This window comes from Bolinopsis microptera, chromosome 3, assembly GCF_026151205.1.
Source record: "Bolinopsis microptera isolate Bmic1 chromosome 3, MBARI_Bmic_1.0, whole genome shotgun sequence".
In the NCBI taxonomy this organism is placed as follows: domain Eukaryota; kingdom Metazoa; phylum Ctenophora; class Tentaculata; order Lobata; family Bolinopsidae; genus Bolinopsis; species Bolinopsis microptera.
The window spans coordinates 6,821,570-6,840,406 of NC_087074.1; the positions used below are offsets into that span (position 1 = coordinate 6,821,570).

At 40.4% G+C, this 18,837-nt stretch overlaps 2 protein-coding genes across 2 annotated transcripts in view; both read left to right on the top strand.

Moving 5' to 3' along the window:
• Positions 1–1,492: 1,492 nt before the first annotated feature.
• Positions 1,493–4,390, top strand: LOC134813476 (uncharacterized). Its single transcript, XM_063821271.1, has 3 exons — positions 1,493–1,593; positions 3,552–3,875; positions 4,065–4,390. Exons 1-3 carry the CDS (start codon positions 1,536–1,538, stop codon positions 4,301–4,303), a joined length of 621 nt encoding a protein of 206 aa, XP_063677341.1. The 5' UTR covers positions 1,493–1,535; the 3' UTR covers positions 4,304–4,390.
• A 2,281-nt stretch (positions 4,391–6,671) lies between these two features.
• Positions 6,672–18,837, top strand: part of LOC134813477 (receptor expression-enhancing protein 5-like) — a 44,348-nt gene continuing 32,182 nt past the window's right edge. The window contains exon 1 of the mRNA XM_063821272.1: positions 6,672–6,704. The gene's annotated coding sequence lies outside the window, so the exon portion shown is untranslated. The remainder of the gene's footprint in view (positions 6,705–18,837) is intronic.

The window sequence follows — 18,837 nt, forward strand, 5'->3', positions numbered from 1 at the left end:
TTGTAAACCTACAACTATACACTAAACTGTCACGTGACTTTTTTAACATGTTCTCTAGCTGGCCCTGAATGACTATTCGAAATCCTAGCCCTCTTATAATCTGATCCTAACCCAATCTTTACCAAAAACATATGGCTATGCTGAAACCCTTACCGGTACCCTAACGAGAATCGACCGTAGAGGCCGTTTTTCGCCCATATCTCGCCAGGGGGGGGGGGGGGGGGGGGCATAATTAATTAATTTAAACCTATGTCATGGGGGCTATTCGGAATCAGCGTTCGAAAATACCTTAATTCCCAAAAATTTGGGCGACAAAAAATTTGAGCGGGCCTCTCGCCCAAATTTTTTGCAGACCAAATTAATTGCATAAATCTTTTCCGTCTGCTAAATTTTTTGCTAACCAAACTTTTGGCATTTGGCCTGTGGCCCTGAAATCTATAGAAAGATGGCTTTTTCTTCATATCCAAGTGAAATAATATTTGAAATTTTAGTTTTCTAATCTGTCATTCATGGCTTGATCAAGTGAAAAGGCTTATATTTTAAATGAATAGAAATAACTGGAATAGCTAACAGCTACTGATAAAACAAATGGCTAGAGGTACGGATAGCTAGAGATTTATACAAGATCTGCAAATGGATTATCATCCACCGTAAAGTCTGATCTACAATCATCAGTTATACCCGACTTCTCAAAGCCTTTTAAATATACAAAAATTGAGGCGTCATAATGATAATTGTATGTGAAAGGGGTATGATAAGATATGCTGAGTGTAAGTAGACTAAACCATCTGATTGAAAGACTAAATATCACTATTGTATATCTATCATTGTGTACTGTGCCATCATCACTGTATTTTTTAGTAGTTACTGGGCAGATCGTCAATTTCATAATGTGAAACAACTCAGACTACCACCTACATGCTTAAAATTGAAAGCAAAATGACTGGAATAATAAGGAATAATAATGAATATCTAACTGAAATTGTAGTGGAAAATCGTTCATTTTTCGAAGAATTTGTGCCCAAATTTTCGGTCGCCCAAATGAGTTCAAATTTTCTGCCCAAATTTTTCGGGCTCAAATAAATTGTGCTCAATATAATGGCACACAAATTTTTGGGAACTAAGGTACATCGTTTCAAATTGGTCTCAACTGTCGGGTAAATTAGATTGATATGATCACCCTGAATCTGAATGAATTTAGGCAATAAGTATATTATACTTATAGGCAATAAGTATATCAGCTTAACATATATTAGCATATATTTAAAAACTGCTTGTCTGTTTTACAAGAATCTATAGCTTTACAGTGCGTACTTTTATCATTCTATCCCGTGATCTACCCAACGCATGTCGTGTCTGAGTAGTTTAAAGAGCAATTCTCTACTTGTGTCTGCTCCCACGACGCTCTTCCTTTTAACACGAATTCAATTACTGTCCCGGGGATTGCGGAGGGTCTTACTCAAATCAGTTTAAGAAGCTACTTGCTACAGCACAGCGCTGTGTATGGGTCTTGTAATAAATCGTTCGTTGTTCATATGCCACTTGAAACTATATTAGAAGGGGAGGCTCTCCGATCTAGCTTGTCTCTTGGAGGTACAGACCGATATTTTTTAAAATGTTCGCAAAATCGATTAATATGTATGATGTATGCTATTATGTTTTATGTATTGCACTCACCTTAACCAGTTAACCGTGACACAAACTAATGCAAAATATAAGTATGGGGTCGTTCACATATTACGTAATCAGCCGAGGGGGGGGGGGGGGTTTCCAAATGCTTACGGTTGATTACGGGGGGGGGGGGGGGGGGGGGGGTTTGTTCATTGATTACGTAATCAAAATTCTCTTTTTTTACCCTCTAGAATAATAACAACTGGACAATATTTTAAGGGGGGGGGGGGGGTTCGCCCTGATTTTTTTGTGAAACTTGGTTTCGAGATAGCAGTTGACCAACAAACTAGGACCGGTGACCAAATTTTTGAGGGGGTCCCGGACCCCAACCGCCTAACGGTGCCCGCGGGGCAGCCACACCCAAATTTGGTCCAAATTAGGCCCAATTTAGCCAAATACCCCGAACATGCCCAAAACCCAGATTTTAGGTGCTCTACTTGTAGGTAGTGATCCCCTGAACTCGTATATAAAATTTCATCAAGATTGGACAAAAAATGACTGAGTTATGAGCCAAAAACCATATGACCATATTTGGGCATACGCACCTAATTTGATCGAATTTGGCCCATAAATTGGGCAAATATCAATATTTTTGAATAAAACTAACTTTATATAAAAGGTAAGCCTAAACTACACATTCTCTATGATTGTCAGCTCAATATCTACCTAAGTGTGGATTCTGTGTTCAATGTTCAAATAATCGCAAAAAATGAACAAAATCGCCCATATCTCAGTTCGAGATATTTGCGAAACTGACTTCGCTCAAAACAATAGAACTCAATAGGGTTTCAATATTTTTTCATGAAATTTTCAGAATCAACGTAGGATTGTCTCATGACCTTAAGTTTTGGGACAGAATTTTGAGTTAGACTTTTTTTTAATTTGGCGGCCAAATTCTGAAATTTGCCGGGCATTTGGCTCATAACTCAGTCATTTTTTGTCCAATCTTGACGAAATTTTATATAGGAGTTCAAGGGATCACTAGCTACAAGTAGAGCACCTAAAATCTGGGTTTTGGGCATGTTCAGGGTACTTGGCTAAATTGGGCCTAATTTGGACCAAATATGGGTGTGGCTGCCCCGCGGGCACCGCTTAGTTAGGCGGTTGGGGTCCGGGATCCCCTCAAAGTTCGGTCACCAGTCCTAGTTTGTTGGTCAACTTGCAACTGGTATCTCGAAACCAAGTTTCACAAAAAATCAGGGTGAACAAAAAAAAGTCAAAGGGGGGGGGGGGGGGGGGGGGGGGTCAGGTCATGATTACGATCCATTCCTAAATTGTATCACTATTATATCAGAGTGAAATTTGAATTAAAATATTGTCAAATTGTTATTATTCTAGAGGGTAAAAAAGAAAATGTTGATTACGTAATCAATAGCCAAACCACCCCCTCCCCCCGTAATCATTTGGAACCCCCTCCCCCCTCTATGGCTATATAACGTAATCAAGGTTTGACACCCCCCCCCCCCCCCCCCCCCCCCCCCCCCGTAATCAAGACCCAACCCCCCTCCTATATTACGTAATCAAGATTAGACACACCCCCCCCCCCCATCACAACGGATTAATGAATGAAATAATTGCAAAGCACTTACTAAACGAATATTGGTTTAAAAAACGAAAATGTTGATTACATAATTAACGAAAATTGTCCAATTGGTATTTCGAGAATCGTTAAAAAATTAGAATTTTGATTACGTAATCAACGACCAAAACCCCCCCCCCCCCCCCCGTAATTAACCGTAAGCATTTTAAAACCCCCCCCCCTCGGCTGATTACGTAATATGTGAAAGACCCCTTGTCATGTACGTTTGTACCCTACCGACTCGCGCGCCGTCATAGCAACCACATCACGTGCACGTGCTAACACGCTATAATCCCTCCAGATGCTGCGTTGCCTCTTTACGTGATGGTCAACGACTTTCAGAACGGCAGATGTTGGATTCCTCACATTGAGAAAGACACGTACTGTCGTAGTCTCCGCAGAAGACTGCGGCGCGAAGTTGCATCTCTAGACAAAGTCCGGACTGTAAAGTACTACCAGTTCCCTCAACGCCCAATCACGAGAGGTGCTCTGAATGTCACCCCGGTCGAGGATGAGGATCAGACGGACGTGTTCATGTTCCGGACCAACACCAGACTATCCTTCAAACCCTTCGTGAACAGTGGCAGTCAGCGGCACAGCAGACACGGCGATCACCATCCGACAGGTGAGTGTCGAGAAATTAATTGCTCGATGAGCTGATTGTAATTATAACGAGCCTTTAATTTGATTCAATGTATGCATCATAACTGCTCAAAAGCTGCCGCAGTCTTAGCACCCTCATTTGCTCGGCCGATAAAAGCAGGTATGCTACTCATGGCAGGTGTTAGCCTACTGTGAACCATTTCTATTTTAGGCAAACCCTACTACAACTACAAGGAGACACAAGAGAAGGTTTGCAAGCAGCAGAGTAAAGTACAAAGGCTAGATTTAATGGGAAGTCCAGTGGTAGACCAGAACTATCAGTCTTTTAGACCCGGGAATTATCTCACAGTTAACAGACGGCTGCGAGGAAAACCCTCCAGGTACTCTATGACGTCGCAAAGCTCTTACAATCACCTCCAACATATTCAACACATGAACTCGTTATATTAAGGAGTTTATACTGAAATACAATGGAAAGTAAACTTCTGAACATCGATTTAATAAATTAGATTTTGCCAGTTGAACCGCATTTATTTACACATTTCTTTCTTTGTATATGATCGGGTCAAAATGGAAAATTGACCACATATTCCATTAACACAATTCACATATTCACCATAATTTCTGTTTGATAAGTTTTACACAATATTTGAATAGTTCAACTTTCCTCCGATATGTGTTCCTCACCATCAAAGTTCCTGATATTGTCTGTGAAATATGCATACTTTGCATTTTGCTTTTCTCTATGACCACACCACAAAGGAAAAGTCGTAGGATTTGGAGCGATTTTACTAAAAATTGCGTCACTTTCAACTTCGGCGAGCTCGGACAGCTTCGAAATGGTGTTCTCTTTCATAACTGCATCCATAGTGAATAACCTGAAATTTAATAATAATAATTGGTGGGGTAAAGAAACCGAAAATAACAGACGGGTAAAGGGTAGACTGTAAATTATCATTACAACTGATTGTTTCACCAGAATAATGATGGCAGACAACCCCTTCGTTAGTGAGCACATCTCTCCCCCTTCTAAAATCTGGGATAAAACAGAACGGAACTTACGTGCCCTTCCATACTTTCTCGGACCCGCTCTCAGTCTTAGCCTCTTGATAATGAGGAAATTGTCTGGTTCCAAGAGTTGATACCCCTCTCACGACACCTCCTTCATTCCATACCACCTCGCAAAACTTCCGGAGAAGATCCTTGTACCCGCTCTGAAACAGTCTTATAAAAGTGGCGGCACAAAGGAAATGAAGCACATGTGCGCGGCGGTGGACGTACTTTTTAAATATTTTGCGCAGTAGTTTGTACGAAAATTAAGCATTTTACGAAGACCCTTCTCCGTATGGGTCACCAAGGTATTCCGTCACGTTCGAGGGCAAACCTTTTTTCTCAACTGTCAACTGATAGTGCCAACTGCCACTGATACAAATCCTAATATCTATAGTAATCAAACTTCAACAAAGGCCCAGACCATAAATCAATTTTCGCCCCGAATCCCCACATCATTATTTTCTTACCTTATTTAAGACTTTAGATGCGATAACTACTTCATATCTAGGCATACTGCTAAGTGGTGTACATATTGTTAGGGATAAACGAAGTAGAATTCACTTGACAAAATACAAAACTTCTTATTTTTGACGGCACGGGAATTCAAAAATATTTAATTTAGAAATTTAAGCAGTGGTCAAAAACTGTAAATAAATAAACAAATTGTTCTGGTTATTTTATTTCTTTTTGTGAGTGGAGTCAAATAAAACAACTTATTTTAAGAGTTAATTTCTCATTATTATTATTAGACAGTGTCGGTAAAAATAGTAAAATAAACAAATAAAATAGTCTATGATAAACGATCTGAATTGAAATCCGAACCACAAGTCCAATATTTTTGAAGATCAGACAGCAAGGAAGGGAGTCTGATCTCAGTGAATAGGTTCAAGTGCCTCTACCATAACTATACTATTTCCTCTTATCACGACCATGCCGATATTCTGATTAGCTTGAAGACTTCCGGGAGTGGTGTCAATTGTCTCGTCCACTACCACGTTCATGAAGGGGTCAAATCCTCGCAATATTCCTGTAACCTGAAGTAATGATGGCGTCAAATTTTTGCAATATATTTTACAGTTACTTCATAATTCGAATACTTGAGTTGCAAATGGTGGTTCACTTACTCTAGTGGGGGGTGGGGGGGGGGGGGGGGGGGTGACATGTCCTATGTTCTGTCCTTTTTGGATTCTATGAGACAACTGACGTTAGCGGACATTGACGGACATTGGCGGACAAACATTATGAGAATTTTTCGCACAAGATTTGGACACAATATTTTCGGCTCATAATGATCATGACAGCATGAAACATGAACGAAAGTAGTTTATCGAGAATGCTGCTGAGGATCTAGATTAGTGCACCCGTGCCTCGGCTTATGAGTTGTTCCTTTTTTAATTATTACACTACCGGTGTCTTAGGTTATAAATAAATTAAAGTAACCGTGGGCCAGTGAGCCACAGCTTTAAATATTTATCAGTTTTACTCAGTACTTAAAGGTCTTATAAACATAGGTTTGTGATAAAGTAGTCCGAGAAACTTTCCATATATTGATTCAAGCTACGCTGATTATAGGTTTGAGGATGAATGAGACTCCGATCCTGGAAACGTACAGAATTTATGATGGCTTGCTAGCGTTCGGGATTTTGTCTGCTTTGTGATCGGACTGCCGGGAAACTGTCTAGCTTTGAGATATTTCGTCCACACAAAAAAACGAAATCTGTCAACTCTTCTTTACATAGTTGCCTGTTGATAAAAGTTTTAATACTTTCAACACTACTATATAACAAATAATTTGAGCCTGAAGATGGCGTTGACGCCGAAAATTTGCCCTTACTCCTAACTTCCTTGTTTCACTTGTCCTTGTCTCTTCCAACCGGATAATATCCAGATATCAGTATTTCAATCATGAGACTAATAAACAGCGAACTACTCCGTTATTTGATAGTTGCCTGTTCTATCGATATAGGGAGGGGGTGTCATGTCCGTCTATGTCCGCCTATGTCCTGTCCTTTTTGGATTCTATGAGACAACGGACGTGTTTTTTGGGACATTGGCGGACACGGACGGACATTGGCGGACTCGGACGGACATTGGCGGACTCGGACGGACATTGGCGGATTCGGACGGACATTGGCGGACTCGGACGGACATTGGCGGACTCGGACGGACATTGGCGGACCCGGACGGACATTGGCGGACTTGGATGGACATTGGTGGACATTAGCGGACATTGGTGGACATTAGCGGACAAACATTTTGAGGACTGAAGAGTACTGAAGAGTACTGAAGAGTACTGAGGAGGATGGCTGAGAAGAATGGCTGAGGAGGATCAGGGACAAAAGGATTTCGCGGCATGTACGAAATCGCGAAATTTCCCATTCTCCGCGACAAATTTTATGTGTAGTTTAATGTATAGCCTGTTAAATTTCGCGGTACCGCGAAATTTGGCCAAAATAATCGCGAAATCCTTTTGTCCCTGAGGAGGATGGCTGAGGAGGATGACTGAGGAGGATGACTGAGGAGGATGACTGAGAGGGAGGAGAAGGATCAGGAAGACCCAGGAGGAGGAGGAGGAGGACCCAGAAGGAGGACCTAGGAGGAGGAGGAAGAGAACTGAGGAGGATGACTCAGGAGGAGGAGGACTCAGGAGGAGGACTGAGAAGGAGTAGGACTGAGGAGAATGGCTGAGGAGGATAGCTGAGGAGGATGACTGAGAGGGAGGAGGAGGAGGAAGAGGAGGAAGAGGACTGAGGAGGAGGAGGAGAAGGACTGAGGAGGAGAAGGAGGACCCAGGAGGAGGAGGACCCAGGAGGAGGAGGACCCAGGAGGAGGACCCAGGAAAAGGCCCCAGGAGGAGGAGGAGGACTGGGGAGGAGGAGAACTGTTGAGGACTGATGAGGAGGACTGAGGACGAGGAGGAAGAGTAGGAGGAGGACTGAGGAGGGGAGAAGGAAGAGGAGATCAGGAAGACCCAGGAGGACCCAGGAGGAGGAGGAGGAGGAGGACCCAGGAGGAGGAGGAGGACTGAGGAGGACTGAGGAGGAGGACTGACGATGACTGAGAAGGAGGAGGACTGAGGAGTACTGAGGAGGATGGCTGAGGAGGATGGCTGGGGAGGATGGCTGAGGAGGATGACTGAGGAGGATGACTGAGAGGGAGGAGGAGGAGGACTCAGGAGGAGGACTCAGAAGGAAGAGGAGGAGGACTCAGGAGGAGGACTCATGAGGAGGATCAGGACTTAGGAGTAATGAGAAGGAGGACTGAGGAGAACTGAGGAGGAGGAGGAGGAGGAGGACTGAATAGGAGGAGGAGAAGGAGGGGGACTGAATAGGAGGAGGAGGAGGGGGACTGGGGGAGGACTGAGGAGGAGGATGGAGGACTGAGGAGAAGGATGAGGAGGAGGACTGAGGAGGAAGAGGAGGAGGATGAAGAGGAGGAGGAGGACCCAGGAGGAGGACCCAGGAGGAGGAGGAGGACTGGGGAGGAGGAGAACTGTTGAGGACTGATGAGGAGGACTGAGGACGAGGAGGAAGAGTAGGAGGAGGACTGAGGAGGGGAGAAGGAAGAGGACTGGGGAGGATCAGGAAGACCCAGGAGGACCCAGGAGGAGGAGGAGGAGGAGGACCCAGGAGGAGGAGGAGGACTGAGGAGGACTGAGGAGGAGGACTGACGATGACTGAGAAGGAGGAGGACTGAGGAGTACTGAGGAGGATGGCTGAGGAGGATGGCTGGGGAGGATGGCTGAGGAGGATGACTGAGGAGGATGACTGAGAGGGAGGAGGAGGAGGACTCAGGAGGAGGACTCAGAAGGAAGAGGAGGAGGACTCAGGAGGAGGACTCATGAGGAGGATCAGGACTTAGGAGTAATGAGAAGGAGGACTGAGGAGAACTGAGGAGGAGGAGGAGGAGGAGGACTGAATAGGAGGAGGAGAAGGAGGGGGACTGGGAGAGGACTGGGGAGGAGGAGGACTGGGGAGAAGGATGAGGAGGAGGACCCAGGAGGAGGAGGACTGAGGACCGAGGAGGAAGAGGAGGAGGATGAAGAGGAGGAGGAGGACCCAGGAGGAGGACTGAGGAGGAGGACTGAGGAGGACTGAGGAGGATGGCTGAGGAGGATGACTGAGAGGGAAGAGGAGGAGGAGGAGGAGGAGGACTGAGGAGGACTGAGAAGGAGGAGGAGGAGGAGGAGGACTGAATAGGAGGAGGAGGAGGGGGACTGGGGGAGGACTGAGGAGGAGGATGGAGGACTGAGGAGAAGGATGAGGAGGAGGACTGAGGAGGAAGAGGAGGAGGATGAAGAGGAGGAGGAGGACCCAGGAGGAGGAGGAGGACTGGGGAGGAGGAGGACTGTTGAGGACTGATGAGGAGGACTGAGGACGAGGAGGAGGAGTAGGAGGACTGAGGAGGGGAGGAGGAAGAGGACTGAGGAAGATCAGGAAGACCCAGGGGGAGGAGGAGGAAGAGTAGGAGGAGGAAGCATCTAAATGTTATTTCCATTTTTGTCCGTTTTTGTCCATTTTTGTCCGTTTTTGTCCGCTCTATTTTTTGTCCGTTTTGAAAATATAGGGTACTGAACGGACAAAAAACATGATCCCCCTATAACAGCAAAAATTGAACATTTTATTTAGCAATTTAGGTGTCCATTAATGTCCGCCTATGTCCGCCTATGTCCGTCTATGTCCGCCTATGTCCGCCTATGTCCGCCTATGTCCGCCTATGTCCTGTCCTTTTTGGATTCTATGAGACAAGCGGACATAGACGGACGTGACACACCCCCCCCCCCCCCCCCCCCCCCCCGATATAGGTTCCTCCGTCATTCACCTTCCATTTGCTTTTAATCTGCTGAACAAACGAAAAACATTATGACAAAAAACCATGAAACGCAACACATCCCAACTTTGTGGAGGGATTCCCTTGAATCTTCCTCCCAAAACCTTGAAACACCGACTTCAACAAAGTTAAGTCATTTCGTACGATCACTCTTTCACCTGTGATGTTAAAGTTGCAGGAGAAAGTGATTTTATGGCATATGCAACATGACCTCAACATAGCTAATGATATCAACAAACGACAATTCGGCTTTTGGAAGAAGCGGCACTTCATAAAGTTACTCACACCATTGAGCGCAGAATAGCTAAGAAAGGATATGTCCTAGGAGTCTTTCTAGATATAGAGGGCGCCTTCGACAATGTCTCTTGAACGATTGTCAAACTGATTTAGGCTTTTATTTGTTTGCCTGACCGCTGCTTCAGCCTTTTTAGTTTTAAACTTCGACCATCCTATAATTCACGAATCTCATTACTTCTGACCTTCTGTATGTCATATCATGGCACTTTGCCAAATAAATATGAACGTCAGCGATATGCATTAATGATTTGATTTACAAATTTTGACAAGTCCCGACTCAAAATATCACAAGTAAATGTAAAGTGTTATTTGACCACCTTACTATACGAGATAACTGAATCCGAATTCCCGAATTTCCAAAGAACTTGTGAATTAGTGCTGAATTAAAGTAATCAGGGTATTGCAAATGAAAAAAAGGGTTTAAACTTTTAAACGGTTACAGCGCTGTAACCCGACCCTTATCTTTCCATATTCTCACACGTTTCATGTTATTTTCAATAGGGCTCACAACTTCACGTTTTGTATAATTCATCTGATTAGCTTTACGTCTTGTCTAGACTCTTTGCCGGCTTTGTAAAACACATTTCTCTATTGTTTAGTACGTAACAGTGGAACATCGCAGTTGAATGGTCGAAATGGAGACATCTATCCAAACTATAATCCGCACATATATTAGCTGTAAATATAAAGTTGTAACGAGCGAGTTAGTAACCAACGTAAGTTGTAAATTTTATATTTGACTTAAGGGCGACACCGAATAATAACCCAAATTTTTAGCTTAACACCTGCTACGTTTCTTTACTCTTAATATATAGTGTTATATTATCATCACTTCATCATGAAACTGTCAATTAGCTGTGTTTATAGGGTTCTAGAACTCTACTGTCATTTCAGGTTATCATTTCTCATCGTTTTAAACCAGGTGCTCCTCGAAAAGTTTCAAGTTTGACACCTCTTTTTGAAGGTTCTCGAAGAATGAATACCAAAGCACCCCTGCAGATTTCGTCGATTTCAGGTGCCGTCGGCACCATAAAAATTAAAAGCAAACATAAATTTTTTCCCCTAAAATCGAACGCTTTCTGCGCATAAAATTGACCTCAACAGAAAAAATTAAACATGGCTTCAAATCCAAATTTGAACCAGAGATTTTTCACTTCCTCTCGATAAACTTAATTTTCAACCCAAAATAAAGTCTCAAAGGGGTAAATTACTCAGGTCAGGATTGTAGGCAATGATTATGCCAAACCATACATTTTTGTAAATTCATTAAACTTTCAATTTAGCCTAAAACACCCTATTTCACAAAATTTTTCCGGGGGGCTGCGCCCCCCCTAGCCCCCGCCAATGTGGTCCGCCCCTTACCTGGACCCCGCTGGGGGCCGCGCCCCCAGACCCCTGCCACAGCTTGCAGCTTCGATTGCCGACAGCCCCCCTGACCCCCCCCCCCCCCCCCCCAAAGAAAAATCCTGGCTACGTGCCTGAGCAAAATATAGGTTAAGGGCTTTTCAGATGATTTGGATCCTCAACAGATACCGACGTACATAACGGTCAATATGTAGTTTAGGTTTACCTGGCCCGTAGGTTACGAATGTGCCCGAGGAGGAAAAAAAAGCAAACTTAAGAAAATTTCTCGGGAACTTAAAAGTTCACCTCAAAACGAAATCTGCACCTATGTTAACCAAAGTTCTGTAAATCGTTCTGACCCTAAGCTATGTTTTACAAGTCCGCAGTATTACAGCACTTGTAATCATAGCAACTCAACTTATTTATTTAGTTCTAAACAAACATTGATAAGCCCTTAATTATAATGCCCGGTGGCTAAAAGTGAGGAATTTAAGAATTTAAATCCTAGTCATAATATTTTCATAGCCATTGACTGATTTTTGTCAACAAAAAAATATTCAGCTATTCAGATTAAATTAAAATTAGTCGCTCTCAGGGGTTCTCAAGACGTTCGAATTTATAGCCACTTTTTCCGTTTAAAACAGATTCCTAGTCACTTTTTACATTTTAGCCACTGGGTTATAATGCCCTATAATATTATGATAAATGTTGTTCCCAGTGTTTTATCTTATTTGAGCCTTTTCTTTATTTTTTTGGAGTGCTGATTATAGGTAAAAGTTTATATTCTAATTCATAAATTTGGCTTTTAACGTTAACGCATGCGCAGTAAACTAATGAAAAGGTAATTATATGATTATATAAAATTTGTATTAAGCGATGCTAGTATAACCACTTCATGTGAGATAATACCTCACTCGGGTCCACAGTATATCAGCACGTCAATTAGCAACCCGGCATTTTAAAAATATTTTCATGTCATGAATCATGATCCATGTTGTGCTTTTTTTAGAGCAACTATTTTGTCAGATATATCGATAATTTTGGTTAAATGTTAATGCCTACGAAGTAAAAAACGATAATGAAATTACATAGCTACAATAGTATAATATCATTAGTGCTAAAGTCTGTTAGACTGACAATGGTTATTGGTAATGGAATAAGGTGAGCTCACTTGCACACCATAATATATAATAACTGTATTAAATTTCTCTTTATTTATTTGACGTCTGGTGAATTAGTCATTCGCCGGGCGAATTTCGCCCCACAACTAACGCCATTTAAAATTTAATGATTTAATCATTTTTTGGTTCCGTCAAAATATTTTCTTTTGGCGGTTCAAAATTAAGTGAGTCAAAGTGAGGGATCATTACTGTCTATTTACTGACGGGATTCCTTAATAAATAGCAAAGAATTCTGAACTTGCTCAAACTTGTCTGGTAAGTGACATATCAGGGTTAAAAATTCGCCAAATTTTTTCATCGATTATCAATAATGGCGAACATCTAGCTCCGCTTTATCTCGGATAAAGGGCGAAAAATAGTTGACTCGTTTATTTTTGCTATCAATAGCGAAATATCTTATCCCACGATTGATACTAATAAACCCTCTACTTCCAGCAACATGGATAAAGAAACCTTCTCTCCACTGCTAGACAAGCTCCTCGCCTCCCTCCTAACCCTGACCCTGGTACTAGGAGTACCGTTCAACCTCCTCTCCTTCTGCCACTTCTACAACAACCACAGAACCAGTACCAGTAAACTGATCTATATGATAGTCTCCCTTACAGACACCTTCTCCTGTCTCAACACTTATCCTGTCATAGTAATCCTATACTCAGGGCGGGATCCTGTGCTGTTCAAAAACTTCACTTTCACTCAGATCTGGGGTATCACATGGGAGCCACTGCCTTATTTCTCTGTGTTTCTAGTGTTCGTCATGACCACTGTTAGAGCTATTATATTAATAAAACCGCTTGTAACTCTAAGTAGAAAGTTAATTATAGGATGCATTGTTGGCTACTACATTTTCCTTGTCCTACGGTTCAGTGTTGGACTCATCTTGTTCGGACACTACGAGTACATAACATTTTCAGGGTACGCCTGGATACAGATAAACAGTGCGTGGTATGGTAAAGTGGACATTAGTCTAGCAGTTATCTTACTTGCAACACCCATACTACCAATACTGATTCTATCCTCTATTAGTGTTTATAAGATTGTTAAATCCATAAGAACTGGAACTAAGAACAAAAGACTTGCAGCCATCAAACGGAAATCTTCAATAACAGTTGTCATCTTCACAACTATTTATATCATATTTAATCTGCCAGTGTTCTTTACTTACATTTGGTTTGTCTTGATGATTCAGTTTCAGGTTAATATTTTAGAGTACAACTGGTTCCTACACAATTACCTTTGGATAATGACTTATGTTTGTTGTGTAGCTATAAACGCACTTTGTAACCCTGTAGTGTTTTTATGCAGGATGACCGAGTTTAGAAAATATCTGAGCAGCAAGTTGGAGCGACGAATTTCAGTTAGTTCGAATAATTCAGTAGGAGATATAAATAGAAGGTTTGCTGCAAGATCGGTCACTTTAGAGAATGTTCATGCTACCACACAATTATAATGTTAAATCAACGAAATATTTTATTATCATAATGCAAGTTTCACTTTTACCACTGTCTATTTCTACCAGCTATTCAGCTAACTAAAAACATTTAAAAAAAAACATAATGCGACTATTATCAAGTGATCTTGATTATGATTCAGAAACTGAGTTGACAGAACTGTCCCATGTATAATAATAAGCTAGACAATATCTTGATAGACACAACTCTGGTAATTACATGGAGAATCATGAGGATCACCATGAAGATCATGAAAGAGACAACAAACACAAAGGGGATAATGAGCAATTAGGCTTGCCCACCATACCCCCTCTAATTTCCCAACATAAACACAAACTGAAACACAATGCTTGTAATACCTGTCTGTTGGCATTCAACTTCAGCGTCAGTCTCTTGTCCATAAGTTTCTTCAGCTCTGGAGGATGTGCTTTGCTCATTTTTCCTTGATATCTAAAAGAGTTTTGCTTGTTATCATCAACTACAGCATATCTTGTTGTGAGGATGACATTCAGAAAATATTGACAGTTGAGCTTTGGTAAACTGAGCTGTGTAAGAAAATTTTTTTAAATCAAAAGAAAGGGGTCTAGAATGTGCGAAGACTTTTAAAAATTTCATTAACTTTGAAATTTGAAGAGTTGTGAAACCAATGGCAAACACTGTGATAAACACATAGTAAGGTAGTCTTTGAGAGACGGGACAATTAAACAGAGCTTCTGTGCAAGCCTTCTGGACAAAAAATGTGGGCCCTTTCGGGAACCAATAAGGAAAACAAAATTTAAGGAAAACCAAACTTAAGGAAAACAAAATTTAAATTTTATTGCCATTACAGTGAATAATGATATCATAATAAATATAAGTAAACATCCGATTATAAACTTGTTAGAACCAGTATAGCCCAAGATGCTCTACTAACAAATAAAATGGTCCTTTGAGCGCGCATACATACAACATAGGCCACACCGATCTAGCTGTAATTCTACATCATATTAAGTGAAACAAATTTTTAGTGAAACAAATTTAAAATTTTATCCTTTATTTTACAATCATAATATAATAATATTTATAAGCCTCCGTTTTGAAAGTTTTAAATTTTAATACATTCACATTTCTATTAATTCAATTTTATGCACAAGTCAATAACTGGCCGCCAAAGCCGCGCATTCTTGAAAACAGGATTAACTTGATTATAGTTATACGACTATGTAAATTTAAAACTATCCGTGGTTTTTTCTTTTAAATAAATAAGTTATAATTTTACCTAAGTCCAAAGCCAGCTTTGAAAAATTTACTATTAAATCATAATATATCGTCAACTTTAACATTTAAATATTTACAATGCAACAATTCATTAATCTGTAAACACGCGTACTCCAGCCCCTAAACGCATAAATTGTTATGCGGCGCGGCTCAAGCCGCGCACGCACGTATTATTTTATACTGTTTGCTTTCTAATAAATATCGTGCCAATGTGTATGTCTAAATTTTTTAAACGTTCATGTTTTGTGTAAAGTGAATCCAATTGGGACTAGTGACAAGGATAAGGACCCAAGTGCCTGTACGGCTTTTTCGGACCCCTGTGGACCACTACTCTTGAAATCACTCTACAACATTGAACATTTATATCTACTACGTCATTTGGCAATTATTGTCATTAATCTAACTTTCTAATTAATTGCCGAGGGGGAAGAGTAAACGCTTCACATTAAAATTCAATATACAAAATTCAAAACCATCAATACGGTATTAAATATTATGGACAAATCTATAGATCTATTTCGCGTATTCATATATTCACATGATTTGCTTTATATTATCTTAATACTGTGATGAAGTACAGTAGGATTTATGTTTCGAGAAAGAAAGGTTGCGGTCAAATTATTAACAAAAGTCCATCAGGGACTCTGTGGAGTCGAAAAAGGTACACGGCCGCTGTCTGGTGCTGCTAGGCATTTATTGATCAAGATGTTTTATTGTATTGATTTATAATGATTCTATTGTTCGTGACTAATCAAGTTCTAAGTGGAGGTATAAAGTGCTGCTTAAGATACTTCGTCATCTCATGTCCAGTATAATGATTAAGATAGTATACAATACAGTTTCAGTAGTTGACCCATACAGTTAAGGCCACAGGGGGGGGTCCGAGGTCGATTTTGAGATTTTGAGATATGTTGTAGAGCTCGATCTAAATTTTCAAATGCTTTTGTCCTTACCGAAAACAAAGTTTCCTATTTGAAGATATCGCGCGTTGAATTTTGAGGTTTACCTGTAATTCTATTGTAAATGAAAACTTTAAATGAAATCGTGTTAAAAATCTATCTTCTTTTTCAGTTTATGACTTAGAACCTTGTAACTTGGCAACAATGTTCTTCAAGGTATTTTGAGTTTTTGTTATGTAACGATTTATGATATCTTGCTCCAAAGCTGAGATATGAGGTTAACCATGAGTGCGGGTTACAAAATTTAAAATGGTTAACCTCATAAAAAGAGTTAGGAGCAAAATTACAACGATCGTTACATAACAAACTTTTAAATTTGTGTCAGGAACATAAGTTCCAAATTTGAGGTGAAATGGATAAAAACTCTAGGAGAAGATAGATTTTGAAGTCAAAAATTCGAGGTTTTCAGGAGAGGCAAAAAACTGTTTTTTATGTTATGTGATTTTTGAGAATTTTGCCTTTATTTGTATATTTTTCAAAGTTTAACTGCTGAAATAACACAAAAACAATAAAAACAAAGCTTATCGTAGTTTTCAGTTGTAATGGCATCAATATTTCTGCCCTCCATTATCGATTTATCAAAAAAATGAGGTTAAATGAGAATTGGTTAACCTCATTTATAAAAAAAAGTAAAATAGCTACAGACAAATGAGTGGTGGCAAAGTATCCACCACAAAAATATATATTGATTCAAAGCATAATGATTTTTTGCATATTTTGAGGCCTCGACCCCCCCCTGTGGCCTTAAGTCCGTCATAACTCACAATCGTTAAGTCGTCTGTCAATTTAAAAACTCTACATCATCTTAAAATACAAAACAAATTGTATCAATTAAATAAAATCAACATGACAGTCAATATAGCCGAAAATGTTCTGATCGGAAATATGTAAAAGAAATTTATTTTAAATTTTCTAACTGCTGACTGCAACTTGCCCGCGGCACCGCGCCACAAGTTCACAGTGCCACGCCTAAACTCTAAATATTTAAATAAAGGAAAACGAAATTTAACGAGATAATTTATCATGCTTCATACAGAATGAATGGTTAATAATTTAATATATATGTAGACCAAGCTCTGTGCACGGGATGCTTCCTGGAAGAATCCAGTTCTTTTAGCGGGGCACCCTACCTAAAGCCAAATTGAGATATAATAATCATATTCCTAGGGAAATAATCAGAAATCGAATACCAATCAAATAATATGATATATAGGAGTAGTAACCATATTTACTATGCAAAATGCCCCAACCTCATAGTGTAAATTTATATAAAATTCAAATTCCATACCACCACTAAACCCCAACAGTCAACACAACAGCCCAAGCAAAATTAAATAACTTCTTATATACTGTCATACTACAAATTAATTAAACATTTGAAATCTGTTAACCAGAGAATAATAATATACAATTATACCCGTTCTGGTTCCAGATGTAAGTTAGTACTTAAACCAAAAGCAGTTATAAAAAGGATTATCTATAACCAAGATCATGATCTAGGCAAACTTGACCTCACAGCTATTGCAAACACCAAAGCAGCACTGAAAGCTGAAAAAGAAAAAGATTTTGCAGCAGAGAGACTCAGAATAGAAAACGCAATAAGTTCTCCATCAAAGAAAATATCGTTTTCACTGGCTACACAAAAAGGCAGTTCATCTTGGCTGTCAGCCCTCCCAATGCAGTCTTATGGTTACAGCTTGAACAAGAAGGACTTTAGAGATGGTATATGTTTACGATATGGCTGGCCTATACAAGATATTGCTAAACACTGTGCGTGTGGAGAAAGAAACTCCGTCGATCATGCCCTTTCTTGTAAAAAAGGAGGGTATGTTTCCTTTAGACATACAGTGCTTGTAGAAACCGAAGCAGATCTACTACGTGAGGCTAAATGTAGAAACGTTTATACTGAGCCAGCTCTCTTACCAACGTCTCCAGAACTTCATCCCAAAGGAACTACTGCTGACAGCGGAGCAAGGCTAGATATTGTTGCAACTGGATTATATGGCAGGAACGCCAGGACTTTCATGGATGTAAGAATAACACACCCAAATGCACCATCAAACCTTAATGTTCCCCTGGACAAGTTGTACAAGAGAAATGAGGAAGAAAAAAAAACTAAGTATAACTCACGAGTCATCAACACTGAAAGAGCGTCTTTCATTCCTCTAGTGTTTTCTACAGCAGGGACTACAGCACCAGAATGTGACAGATTTCACAAACGTCTTGCTAGATTGATATCAAAGAAGAGAAAGGAAAGCTACACAGATGTTATCAACTACATCAGGACCAAGATATGCTTTGCTATGCTTAAAAGCATAGTGGTATCAGTTCATGGTGTGAGGAGTCAAGAAGAAAAGAAAGTAACAAAAACGGTTGCTGACACAGCATTTGGACTTATACCTAGTATGACCTCTTATGAGTGCCGTTAAATTATTAACAGGAAAATTGTTTTAATTTTGGTTGATCGAATGTTTTATATCAGATGTTGATTTCTTAAAGATAGGTGTATATTTTTGCTATTATTTCCATGAAAGGGGAGGTACAGATAAAGTACCAAACCTTATTGTGTATATTTGGTTGCAACTCCGGTAAATGATGAAACATGTCTCTTATGA

Coding starts and splice junctions, on each gene's coding strand:
- LOC134813476 (XM_063821271.1), top strand. CDS start 1,536: ATGCCACTTGAAACTATATTAGAAGGGGAGGCTCTCCGATCTAGCTTG. Junction 1,594..3,551: donor ATCTAGCTTGTCTCTTGGAG/GTACAGACCGAT, acceptor TAATCCCTCCAG/ATGCTGCGTTGCCTCTTTAC. Junction 3,876..4,064: donor CGGCGATCACCATCCGACAG/GTGAGTGTCGAG, acceptor TTTCTATTTTAG/GCAAACCCTACTACAACTAC.